Source organism: Benincasa hispida, chromosome 9, assembly GCF_009727055.1.
Source record: "Benincasa hispida cultivar B227 chromosome 9, ASM972705v1, whole genome shotgun sequence".
NCBI classification, from domain to species: Eukaryota; Viridiplantae; Streptophyta; class Magnoliopsida; order Cucurbitales; family Cucurbitaceae; genus Benincasa; species Benincasa hispida.
In genome coordinates, this window is record NC_052357.1 from 18,030,645 (window position 1) to 18,044,198 (window position 13,554).

General features: G+C 36.3%; 2 protein-coding genes across 2 annotated transcripts in view; both read right to left on the minus strand.

Moving 5' to 3' along the window:
- LOC120085435 (pentatricopeptide repeat-containing protein At2g31400, chloroplastic) overlaps window positions 1-2,315 on the minus strand; it is a 6,235-nt gene extending 3,920 nt beyond the window's left edge. The window contains exon 1 of the mRNA XM_039041397.1: window positions 14-2,315. Within this exon, the coding sequence (XP_038897325.1) occupies window positions 14-1,968 (1,955 nt within the window). The 5' untranslated portion in view covers window positions 1,969-2,315. The remainder of the gene's footprint in view (window positions 1-13) is intronic.
- A 2,283-nt stretch (window positions 2,316-4,598) lies between these two features.
- The window catches only part of LOC120085486 (nodal modulator 1), a 30,642-nt gene continuing 21,686 nt past the window's right edge, over window positions 4,599-13,554 (minus strand). Inside the window, exons 22-27 of the mRNA XM_039041474.1 lie at window positions 8,553-8,783; window positions 7,519-7,610; window positions 5,969-6,197; window positions 5,500-5,856; window positions 5,191-5,264; window positions 4,599-5,090 (exon numbers count right to left, since the gene is read on the minus strand). Coding sequence (XP_038897402.1) covers window positions 4,976-5,090; window positions 5,191-5,264; window positions 5,500-5,856; window positions 5,969-6,197; window positions 7,519-7,610; window positions 8,553-8,783 — 1,098 coding nt within the window. The 3' untranslated portion in view covers window positions 4,599-4,975. The remainder of the gene's footprint in view (window positions 5,091-5,190; window positions 5,265-5,499; window positions 5,857-5,968; window positions 6,198-7,518; window positions 7,611-8,552; window positions 8,784-13,554) is intronic.

Below are 13,554 nucleotides of genomic sequence, written 5' to 3' on the forward strand. Positions count from 1 at the left end.
CAAAGATTTTTACCTGCATGCATTTAGAATCGCTGAGAAGGTCACAACATTTGGTTTTATTTGCAGCTCATGCATCTTCTTGAAGACACTCAAGATGGACCTGATCTCCTCCTTGCCTAGTCTTTCTTTCTTTGTAGCTCCTTCTTTCTCAGAAACAAGTTGCTGATAAAATTTGAAGATGTGGTCATGATCCCAATTGTCTATCTCACTCTCATCTACACTCTCAATCAACATGAAGGATGGGGATTCACTTTGCCTTTCACTAGATGCACCAACAGAATCAACTGGAGATTCTGCAGTTGTAGAACGACCGAAGGCATCAATTATGGAATTGTAAGTGACAACATTAGGCCTAATCCCTTCTTTTATCATCTCATCGAGCAATGATACAGCAGAATCCACCAAACCATTTTTACATAAAGCATTGATGAGTTCACTATAGAGAACTACATCAGCCTTCAATCCAGCCTGCTTGAACTCACGAAAGACCTCCATTGCCTCCTCATATAGACTACCTTTAGAGTATACATCAATTAAGGTAGAATATGTCAACAGATTAGGGAATACACGATCTTTTTTCATCTCCTTAAATACTCTAGTAACTTCATTAAACTTCCCCTGCTTTCCATATCCATCTAAAAGTGCATTGTAAGTAACAACATCCTTTTTAACCCCAGAACTCCCCATCTCTCTACAAACATTCAGAGCATCTTCAAACCTGCCAAGCTTGGCATAGATTGAAAGCAATGTATTATATGAAACCCTATCTAAACCAATACCCAGAAACTTCATTTCGTTGTATAAGCTTAGAGCATCTTCTAATCTACCAGCCTTGGCATATCCATCAGCCATTGTACTGTAAGTAACGACATTAGGCAGTATTTTCTTTCCAGGCATCTCTAACATAATCTCGTAAGCCAAATCCATCTGTCCACCTTTGCAAACTGCATCCAAAAGTGTATTATAAGTAAATACATCCTGATCAATCCCTCTATCTACCATCTCATTAAACAAGTTTCGAGCTGCCTCCCACAACCCTCCTCGACTACACACAGCAAGAAGTGAGTTATAGGTAATTCTATCAGGTTGGACCCCATTCCTCAACATTTCTTCAAAAATCTCCACCACTCTCTTAAACTCTACTCCTCCTTTTCCACATGCATCAATTACTGCATTATAAGTAACCAAATTTGGCTTCAATCCTGAAACTTTCATGGATTCAAAAACCTTAATAGCTTGATCGAAGTAACCACTCTTCCCATAAGCACTTATCAAAGCTGAGAAGGCAAAAACAGTGTTCCCATACCCTTCACTCAATGCTGTCTCAAAAACCCCCTTAGCAAGTTCCACTTTCCCAAGCCTACCAAGAGTACTAATCATCGCACTAGCCAATTTACCTCTCTCATTCTTCTTTCCCTCTCTAACAAGCGCAAACTCAAAGCATCGAATTGCTTTCCAACATTCACCTCTATTCCCAAGTTCCCGAAGCAAAAACGTATAATCTTCCGACCCACAAAGCTTAGACTCGAAATTAAGCAAAATATTATCCAGACTCACATCGTCCTTACCAAACTGAAGCGCCTGGTGCAGAACCTCCTCAGCAATCGCAGTATGACGAGTGGCCATGGAGGATTTGGGCCGTCCAAAGTGAAACTTAGAGACGAATCGAGTTGATCGACGGCCAGAAAAGTTGGAAGCTAGCTCGGATTTGGAGGTGGGGAGAGAACAAAGAGAGGGGAAATTAGGGCTTTGGGAAAGCGGAGTTGAAGTAGAAGTAGAAGTGGATTTAGTCGCACTGTGACCCGGAGTTGAAGGCAATGGTTTGACAAGAGAAACCTTGTGGGTCGTCGTCCAAGAGCCATTCTGGCGGGGATTTTGACGATGGTTTTTCAAGTTATTTTGTGGGTATTGATGGTTTTGATACGGCTTCGCCGTAGTGATTGAACAGTGTGGTGGAGTAGAAGCCATTGCAAAACCTCAACAAAAGAGAAACAGGAGAAAAACACCCAAGAGGGGAAAACTTACAGTGATTGAAGGACATGAACACTCATGAAGATCGTGATAGCCATTAATGGCGGACTACCTAGATGAAATTCTTGATATGGGTCAGAATCTAGAGAGAAAAACAGAGTAAAGACTTACAGATAAGAGAGAGAGACAGGTAGGTTGTCTGCAGAAGGAGCTGAGTTGGGAAATGGGAACAAGAAGATGGGTAAATATCCATAATCCAACCTCATCTGTCTCATCCTTGAATTGTTTTCCATTCCAGAGAATCAATCAAATACTGAGCCGTTGGATTCTTTTGGGGTTCCATTGCCCCACACCATTACTACAAGGGACTCAAGATGTTGACTCTTTAGTCTTGGTGCCTAAGTTTTGGCTTCCTTTGTCTTAGTTTAGCCTATGTATTTTGGCTCTCACTATACTTGAAAATATCTCTACAGAAATCTCTCATCATTTTGATTCAAAGTTCCTATTTTTAAATTGGTTTGATTTTTTATGATATATTAGATAGACTATATCCTGGGACAATGACATAAACGACAAACTCTAGTACGGTATTATATAGTTCATATTTCGATACTTAAGTCGTTGAATTGAAGTAATATCAAGTTGAGCAATTGTAGTGTAAAATGGTGTGTCCACCTCAACTAAATCTGTTGGATTGATCCGAGAGATTTTTCATTAGAAGATTTTAGGGTTTATTGAGCTCAAGCTGACCTCAACCGATGAGCCTAGTTAGATTCACTGCGTAACTATTTTAATTTGAATTGTTTTGGTTAAAATGAAAATATAAACTCAATAGCATCTTAGAATCACATGGTCTTCAATTCATCAAGTGAAAAAAAATAGAAATTATAGAACGTCATACTCAAGTTTAATTTTTTAAATGAGTTTTTACCTTATGAATTTTTATTGTTATAGTTCATTTTACAATATCGTGCAAATATACTTCTTTATACCAATGTCAAACTCAAACCTATGAATACGTAAAAATATCAATAGAAATATTAACATGTAAACAAAAATTTAATACTCTAAATTAATAAGTCCAACTCGTTGGAGTTGTTTCCTTCACTCTTCCTTCAAATGCGTTATTTTTAGATGATACGTTGCAAAAAACATAAATTAAAGTAGTCGCCAATGAAATACAATAGAATCTATTAATGAGATCAAGAATTCAACATTTGGCAATAACTTGTGTGAGAGAACGAGAATTTTAGGTATTAGTATTTTAGTTCATAAAACTATGTCCTTAATAAATTAAATAAATAAAACAGAGACATGTTTAAATAGCGTTCACAATTCGGTTCGATTCAGTTCGTGACTCGAATCGAACCAGACCGCAAAATTTAAAAGTGTATTTTTTAAAATCGAACCGACCGCATATTTGATTCGATTCAGTTTCACAGTATTTTTTGTTTTTTGTTTTTTAAATTTTTTTATGCTTTTTCATATTTTCTAAATTTCTAAGATTTGAAATAATGTATTTAAAAATATAGTTTTGACAGTTACTTTTGAAATTTAAAAACAATAAGAATTAAAATGTTTAAAGTTTAATAATAACAATTACAATTAGTCATAAGCCTAGACTATTAATAACACTACTAGTTCAACAACAAACTTAAAAGTTATTCCAAAGTCCAAAAATATTAATACTACTAACATAAAAGATTTATCATCATTCAAAACATCATTAGTTGCTCCAATTTTCAAACACACACACCGCAATAATTCAATTTGAAAATATATCAAACCGAACCGAACCACATTAATTTGATTTCGGTTCGATTCCGATTCGATTTAACATTCTATTCGATTTTAGCGGTTTCAATGATCACCCCTATATCATTTATATCTAACTTGATAGCTAGTGCCTACTCCATTTAGTTTACCCACCTAGTTCAATTCTTTAAGTTATTTATCTATCACATTGCACTAAACCAACCAATATTAATTAAATATGTTTCAAAAAACCAACATTAATTAAATAGATGTCACATTATCATTTACATCGATAAAAAAAAAGATTACACAAAACCACAATTAATAAAATAAAATCATGTAATACATATAACACACATATTAAGTAAATGGTATATTTATATTATGTGAGAACATTACTTGAAAGTTCAATATATGAATCAAACATAATTGCCAACCAAAACATATCTACCAATAATCAACATATACTCTTTCCTTGACGTGGAAGGTTCAATTAATCATACCTCACAATTATTATACAAAAAAAACTAAAATAAATAAACAAGTAAATCCAAGAAATTCGAGTAAAGTAGATTTAAGGTAGGAGTAAAATGCAAAATTACAGATTTAGAGTTTACGAAACATATAAGTTTGGTTATATAAATACACATCAAAAAGGTGGTTGATGATGAAAAGAAAAGCTAAAACTTTTATGATTATTTTATTCACATTTTTATTATCATTATAGTGTTGAGTAGAATTCAATAAATGATCCAACCCTAGGCTTAAATGGTAAAGTTAATGAAAGAACGATTGATACATATGCATTCATACTAAACCGCTGAGCTCATGTTGGTAAAACTTTCAATATTTAAATTTTGAAGCAAAAAGGGTAAAAGTTGAAGCACGTTAACTGGTTCATTATTAAAAACAAATTGTCTTTTCTATTTCTCATTAGATTCCAAATGTGGAAATGAGTTGACTAAAACCTGAATAATTCCTAGAAGAATGATACTGACTTACATAGAGGCAAATAAACACTGCATAAAGCCTAGAGATCAAAATTGTGTACAAGGACTCCTTAACTTTGACCAGTAATTGATCTACACGTCAGAATTTCATAACAAACATTGACCTCTAAGTTTACATAATTAAATTGTATGCCTACCGTGAAACTGCCCCCAGTTGGGTTAGGTTGCCAATTGAGCTAATCAGAAATTTGACCAAATGGAAGTTTTTTGCATTCTTAACGCTGAAAGGTGGTCGGTTCTCAGTATGTCTTTTTTCTCAAAACTGGTTTCCGTGCTTCTTTCTTTATAGTTACCGCGAATCCAGATGATGCTGATGATGTTCCCACCGTGGCTTGGTGGTAAAAATCCTTGAGTCTTTAAACAATGGAAGAGTCAGAAGGAGGAATTAAAATAATCTGCAAATTTGCGCAGGCTGTCCAGGATAGTTGATCTGAAGAAAATGTATTCATGTTACCTTGGAATGCTGACAAAAAGGAGAATTGCGAGGATTCCACTAACGAGAGGGAGTACCGGTGCTGCAGTCAGATCCTGCAGAAAAAGGAAGGAAGGAGATTGGAAAGAGGGAGAGAAGAGAACACTTGAGTTACTAAACTAGCCGAGTGGAAGTACAACAACAATTGCGATGAACTGAGCTCTTCAGCATGAGTTAATCCGGGTGGTGGCTAATACTAGAACCAAATGATACAACCTCCTAAACAACACCGTAAAACTCGTGTCCTGGAAGATTAGAAAAAAGTGCTATCTGGCAGAGAGTAACACTAACCTGTTTGTGGTGGTATTCTTCAAATTTGTATTTCAGTGGGCCCACGTTTATTTGAGTATTCTCCTCCAAGTCAGCCTCAAGTATACTAGACTCAAATTGGATGGTGCCCAACGGTTCACTTGATCGTAGCTGCACAAGGTACTTACCCTTAGGTAAGCCCTTTACCTGAAAAAAGTTTGAAAGTGGCAGAGGGAATACAGACTCGACTTTAGACGTCTCACTCGCTGACTTGATTTCCACTTGCAAACCTGACTTTAGTCCCTCAATTTTCTTTCCTTCAACATGGCCACTCAAAATGGTCAATTCAGGACGTTCAAAGACCAGAAAATCCAATCCCTTGACATCCTCTGATCCAACCTACGAAAATTGATAAATATATAGATTTCAGATGTAGAAAACAGTGGCACGAGAAGTGGTACACACTTTCATATGCTTTACGAAGTTCGCATATAAATTGGCTACATCAAACCTCAACGGTTATTGCTCCAGGAGATGCACGCTCAATTCTGGCACTGCCCTGATCCTCTCTTTGAACTACTTTTATTGTGTAAGTTGTCTCAGGGAGCAGTCCCCTCAACCGATAATTTCCGGATGCATCTGTCTTTGTTTCTTCATAATACCCCTTTGTTTCTGACCTGGCTTCAACTGAAACACCTTCTTTTGGTTGGCCAGATAATAGCGTCACCATACCTATAGCACTGAACAAGATTAAAGGAACAACTTTAGCATCTTGCAATACCACAAAATTCAACTAAGTTCAACGTGTTCTACTTCAAGATGGGTTTCCTACTTACAATGTGTTCTACTTGAGGATGGAATAGTTTAAGGGTTTCACCTAGGGTTTTAATCTAAGAAGCATGTCTTACTATTTTAAGGAAAACATTAGCATACCAACTAGTGCAGTGTGCCTGCTTTTAAGTAGTTTTTGAAATCTAAGAGACACGCTGCAAACAGATTTAGGGTGTGTTTGGAATGAATTTTCAAGTATTTAATTTAAAAATCGAGTCATTTTCAAAAAAAATTAAAGTATTTGGCAACCACTTAAAAAAACTTTTAAAGTGCATTTTCAACAATTTTGGTCAAAAGTGTTTAAATAAAAATGAGTTTTTTAAAAAACACTTTTTACTTAAGTCAATCAAAATAGGCCTATAGAATAATTAAGCCGAACATGTGGAGGACGCATTTTTAGAGGAACAGAGAAAAATATTTAGCAGTGATCACTTTTTTGTTGGGTATACGTTTATATCTCTAATTCGTTTATAGTATATATTTCAAAGTATATGAAAACATAGTATGTGAACGGTCTAAAGATTAACTTCTTTTTAAGTTGAATTTTGTCAAATGTATCTTTGTTGCATTAATGTTCTGTTTTTTCAGAATACGGTAAGTTGGCATGTCCATATGCCATGTGTAGCCATGTCCATGTATCCTTTGCTTCAATTCAAATCAGATGAAGCATCATTTGAAGTCAGAAAAGATAGATCAAACAAAAAATTGAAGGCCATCATTAACAGAGGACTACCATGTAAGCTACCCAATTAGCTACCGTTCGCTAAATGCCAACTCTGATAATAATATTGTAAGAGATTCTAGAGAGGGGTATGCAAGTTTTTTGGCAATATACTCTTAAAATGTGTCAGGTTTTATGTTTCAATATCCCATAAATGATTTAACCAATAAAAAACTGACTTTATAGTTTATAATATATAGAAATGTACTTTTAAATATTGTGAGAAATATTAGTTCTTTGCTAAGCTTTTAATTTTATCATTTATTATGAGTTGTGGTTTCTTTGTATTTCACTTTACATGTTCTTTCACTATTTCAGAGTTAGTACCTTTTGAGCAATAGTCTCTCATGAAAAGCTTTATCTCTGGTTCAAGAGAAATTGTGAAAAATACAAGAAGAGTGGGAAAAGTTTATTTAAACGCTCCACTCTTAAAGTACTCCAAAACCTACTCCCAAACATACTCAAGAAATATAAAGGGAAAAAAATCCATGGAGGAGGCAATAAGAAACCTGTAAGCCACACGGGTAGCCTGGAAACTAACTTCTCTGGATTCCCCAGAATCAAGTTCTATTGTCTGAGCAGCTGGTGAGAAAGCATACTCCTACAAAATAGATGAAATTATCAACTTCATAGAGAAGAAATTACAACATTAGTTTGAAAACACTACTACAAAAAGGACGTTGGTTTCAAAATTGTTGGATTAACCTGTATTTTGTTTTCAGCAGATAAATGAAAAATTCAAGCAATATTATTATTACAGCCTTCAGTTTCTTATCAAAGAATAAATAATAATATTATTATTATCAAGCATCCTCAATACTTTTGATCGACTTGCAACTCACAACTCAATGCTAATACTCCAGTCCCCTATATTAGAATTCTTACAACACCACAAATTAATATAATGTTCCACAGGAAGATAACCTCGACAAAAAGCAATATCAACCAGTCATTCATAGGTAACCGAAGTTACAAAAGAGTTTGTGTTATCGAGTTTATTTTTCTTCTGACAATTTCTAGGATACTTCAGTCTTCATTTTTTTTTCAATGCCTAGGCAAAATCTTTTTCCTCTCTATCTATTGCAATTATTCTTCCATCGAGATGAAAGTAAATAACTCTTACCTGAGATCAAGAAGTTCAAATTAAACCGTTATGGAAAAAGAAACCTATTTCTTTCCAACTGACAATTATGTTTGAGAAACATTACAAGAGGGAGGATGAGATGTGCTCCAACAAAGGAAAGGAAATTTACAACAAACTAGACCATCTACGTACAAAGGGTTAAATATCAAAAGTAGGCACTTTCCCAGAGATTTTCCAAATTACCAAATTGAAGCAACTATGATGGATTCTTTTGAACAAGCACAAACTATCAACAACGGAACATTTAACATCCAAAAATGAGCCCAGGGGAATGTTAAAATAAATCTCAATTAGTTCACGTTAAAGCCCCATACCACCAATATGGCAGCTATTGTATATACTACTACAGATGATCAGGGGAAGAACAAAACAGAACATTTTAATAAATTTTTCAAGTACCTTCAGTAGTGGACGCAAATAGAAAGTTCCAGGAAAAAGATCATTGAAAAGGAATACTCCACCAGCACTAGACACTGAATTATTTCTATAACCATTATCACCACTCAGAGATAATAGAACTGAAGGAATAGGTTCTTCGCTATTATCTCTGGCATGAATTTTCACAGAAATTTGACCAAGCTTCTGACATGAAAATGAATAAGGTCCAACACGCTCCAAATGAAAGCCAGACTGCAAATTGAAACATTAGCAAAAATGAGAAAAAAAGGCAACCTTGCTCATTTTAAAGAAATATGATCAACTTAAAAACTCTCTTTATTCACAAAGTAATGGCATCGAGAGACGAGAAAGAAAATCAAAGTGTGCACATGCGATTAGAATAGCCCAGTTCAAGTCTGGAGGTAATGACTAGTGGTGGCTCCCTGATCAATTTATCAGGTGTGCAATGCATGGTAAGAGTGGAATCAGGATAAAGTTGAGTAACTGCTAGTCATGGACCATGGTAATCAACAGAGAGAATGGTGCAGCCTGGAATTGGAATTCCCCAAGAGCACGAACAATTCTTCATTCAATACCAAAAGCATGACTACAAGACCTAGCAACCCATTTATTAGCCAACGAGAAAACTACCAAAGAGACAAAACCAACTAACTAAATAATAACTAAACTAATTAATAAAAGCCACAACAGCCCATAAACAACACCGAACCCATCAGCAGGGCAGCTAACACAACAACGTTATTATTGGTCAAGTACAACAAACAAACTGCAACTCTCCTTAATACTCTCTTGTTGAGTCATCCTTTCAAATTGAAGGAGAAGCTTCCGTGGAAGAATCTTTTGTGGTCCATTTAGAATGAAAGAAACCAACGGACCTTTAAATCAAAGGCGACTACATATATGATTTTTTTTATAATATCCTTTAAATTGCCTTTTCTTGGTGTAAAATTCTATCTTCTCCTCTTATATCATTTCCTCTCTTTTGTCCAATTGGAGATGTTTATTTTTTTTAGTAAAAGAAACTTTTCATTGATAAATGAGATCAGGGGAGAACCCTAAACATCAAAAGGTGATTACATAAGAGAGCCTTAATTAGTGACTAAAAAGGATAAGCTCAAATGAGTAAAAGGGTGACTTGTTTTACCAAGAAAAAAAAAACAAAATTGTGCAGAAAACTAATTCCATAAAATGATTGAAAGAGGAAAAAGAGTCATTAAAAAGCTGTCAGTTCCTTCACCCCACAAACTCCAAAAAAAGCACGCATGAGAACCAACCAAACCATCTTCTTAGTACCACCAAAAGGATGACCCACCAATAATGAGGCCAAAGCATCAGAGATCGAATTAGGACATATTAGTCCAATTGGAGTTGTTTATTGTAATTCCTTTAGATTGGAGGTCTCTCTTTTCCCTTATTTTGTAATTTCACACCTCAATGAAATTGTTTCTTATAATAATAATAATATTAAAAAAAAATTGTTAGGAAACAAATTTCATTGATGTATGAAATTTACAAAAAAGGGCCAAAGCCCAAGCCAAAGGAGTTAGATAAGAGATCTCCAATTGGAGATAAGGGAAGACAGGGTGTTTAAATTAAAAGAAGAAGAACATTTACACCAACTCATAGCATGAAGGAGAATGAGTTCAAAAAGACGGTTGGTGAACCATAAGAAAGCACGAATCAGATGCATCTAAATGAGCTTCTTGTTTTTGGTAAAAGGATGTCCAGTGAGAGGGTAGGATAATGCATTATCAATATCCTTTGGAGGGCAGTGTACCATCCGAAGGATGAAAAGATCTTTTTCCAAAACCCCTCAGCAAAGTGACAATGGATGTCCAGTGAGAGGGTAGGATAATGCACTATCAATATCCTTTGGAGGGCAGTGTACCATCCAAAGGATGAAAAGATCTTTTTTCAAAACCTCTCAGCAAAGTGACAATGGATGAATAGGTGACTTGAGACAACAATGGGGAGATAAGGTCATGTGTGGAAGCCGTCTCTGTATCCTGTCACATGTATTGATGGCATCATGACTAACTTCCCAAAGGAAAAATTTAACCTTTTTTTGGGTAAAAATTATTCCAAATAGCTTCGTGAAAGGGGTGATCCAAGGATTCCAGGTCAGCAACCAATGCACAGGAAAGGGAATTCGTGGAGAAGGAACCGGTAGAGACAGGTTGCCACATCCATCTTTCCTTTGGATTGGAAAGGTGGACACCATTGATGGTGCTCATAAGATCAAGCCAATCTTCAATCTCCTCCTCCTGAGGTTTCTCCTATATAAAAGAGACCAACCCTATCTAGAATCCGAAAGATCGTGTATAGAGGACAGTTTATGATTTGACTAAGAACAATCGGGAGTAACTCTTATTAAAAGGAGAGGCTCTAATCCATCTGTCATGCCAAAAAGATGTGCTCTTCCCGTTGCCCACTTTTATATTGACATTGTCTTTAATAAGGTGCATGTGCTCCATGATGACCCTCCATGGACCTTTGATGTAATTGGGTAAAGATCGTGTATAGAGGACCGTTTATGATTTGACAATGAGAACAATCAGGGGGTAAATCTTATAAAAAGGAGATGCTCCAATCCATCTATCATGCCAAAAAGATGCGTTGTTCCCCTTTCCCACTTTTATAGTGACATTGTCTTTTAATAAGGTGCATGTGCTCCATGATGGCCCTCCATGGACCTTTGATGTAACTGGGGAAAAAGGTATTGGGCCATGACTTATGAGTAGTCACCCCATATTTAGCATCAACAACCTGTTTCCATAAAGCCCCATCCCCATGGTAGTATCTCCAAACCCATTTTGCAAGGAGAGCAGGATTTTTATCAACCATACTCTATAACCCGAGGCCTCCTTTATCCTGAGTTTTAATGACTTTATCCAATCTAACAAGATGTGAACCACGATTTGATGAGGCACCCTCCCAAAGAAAATTCTGAATAATTTTTCCATATTGTTGGCCACCGTGGAGGGAAGCTTGTATAGGGACATGTAATAAGTGGGGAGATTAGACAATGTGGCTTGGAGGAGAGTATGGCACCCACCCTTAGAAATCTGTTTATGATTCTATGATTGAAGCCTTTTTTCAATCTTCTCAATAATAGGGCTCCAGAAGGAGACCAATTTTCGCTTACCAAATAAAGGAAGTCCAAGGTATGAGCATGGCCAATGACTCGAACTGCAATTATACTTCCCAGCAAACTGTTCCAGATCATCAATAGTGGAACCAATAGCTAATAATTCAGTCATGATATGATTGATATTAAGACCCGAGGCCTTCTCAAATGTTTCAATAAGACCGAATAGGTTATCAAGAGATTCATCATTTTTTTCAGTGAAAAGGATGGTGTCATTAACAAAGAGAAGATGGTGCACCTATAGGGATCTCGACCCAATGCAGAAGCCCATAATCTGTCCTCTAGAACTAGCCTCAATCAACACTCTACTGAAACAGTCCATGATGATGACAAACAAGAAGGGAAACAGAGGATCACCTTGTCTAAGGCTCCTCGAAGCATAGATCTTACCTCTAGGTCAACCGTTAATCATAATAGAGAAATTTTTCAATGAGATACAGCCCTTAATCCATTTGCGCGCGGCGCGCCAAGTGGTGCCAAAGCCTTTGGCCTGTAGTACAATATCCAGAAAAAACCCAATCGACTTTATCAAAAGCTTTGTCAATATCAATCTTGACTCCAATACCCTGTTTCTTCTTCCACACATATTCTTCTATGATCTCATTCGCAATCAAAGATGCATCAAGGATTTTTTGACCCTCAACAAAAGAAGATTGGTAAGGAGTAATGGTGTGAGGCAAAAATTTCTCGAGTCTCTCTGAGAGGACTCTAGCAATGATTTTGTATTGGCAAGAAATAAGACTTGTGGGTCTATAGTCACTCACATATCTAGCATCAACCTTTTTGAGGATAAGACAAATGTATGTATCATTCAGGCTTGCATTAATAATACCTTTCCTAAAAAATCTGAGGATGTTCCAATATCTTTTAAAGAATTCAGCAGTAAAATCGTCTGGACCCGGGGACTTGTTCAATCCAAGGTTCCTGATGGCCACCAAATCTCCTGTTCAGTGAATGGAAGCTCCAGTTTGTTGGTCTGTAAAAGGGTTATAGAATCCCATGGTTCGATCTGGGGAAAATGTCTATGTCCATCATCTTTCAAGTAAAATGCTTCATAGAAAGAAACAAATTCAGCCACTATCTTACCTTCAATAAGGAGGCTGGTCCCATCCCTCAATAATACCTCCATAACTGTACTCTTTTTTTTTCTTGGCATTCATAAGACGATGGAAAAAGGATGAGTTCATGTCACCATCTTTTAACCATTTATGCTTACTCTTTTGTCTCAAAGAAATTTCTTCTTTTGTGTTATGGAAAGGATCTCTGCCTTTAGCTGTCTCCTTTTCTAAATATCAGAACGGTTGAGGAGGCCAAGCTCTTCCATGGAGTCTAATACAGCAAGATCAAAAAGAAGCTGGTTTTTCAGGATTATCAAGCACCCGAAGGTGAACCTGTTCCAATCCTTGACAATCCCCTTGAAAGCCTTCAATTTTTGCATAATACCATGGGCCAACCAGTCTATCCAAGGGTTTTCACTCCATTTTTTTTATCAATGGAAGAAAATAACAATGCCCCAATTCAATAGATCTCAGCTGCAGAGTAAGATCGGGAAATGGTCAGAAGTAGGCCTGTCAAGTTTTCTCACTGTGGCTTCTTTGAATTTTTTCAGTATGGGTTCAATAACAAGAAACCTATCCATAAGGGTCAAAGTGGGTATATCCCTACCATTAGACCACGTGTAGAGGCTGTTGTTAATAGGCAAATCAGTAAGGTCCGAGCAATCAATGAAGAAGTTAAATTGTCTCATACTTATGGTGATTGGTCCGGCCCGAGATTTTTCAAGTCTCCATGTAGAAACATTAAAATAACTTCCCAAAATCCAGGCGTTCGTGCACAAAGCTGTCAAATCCTCCA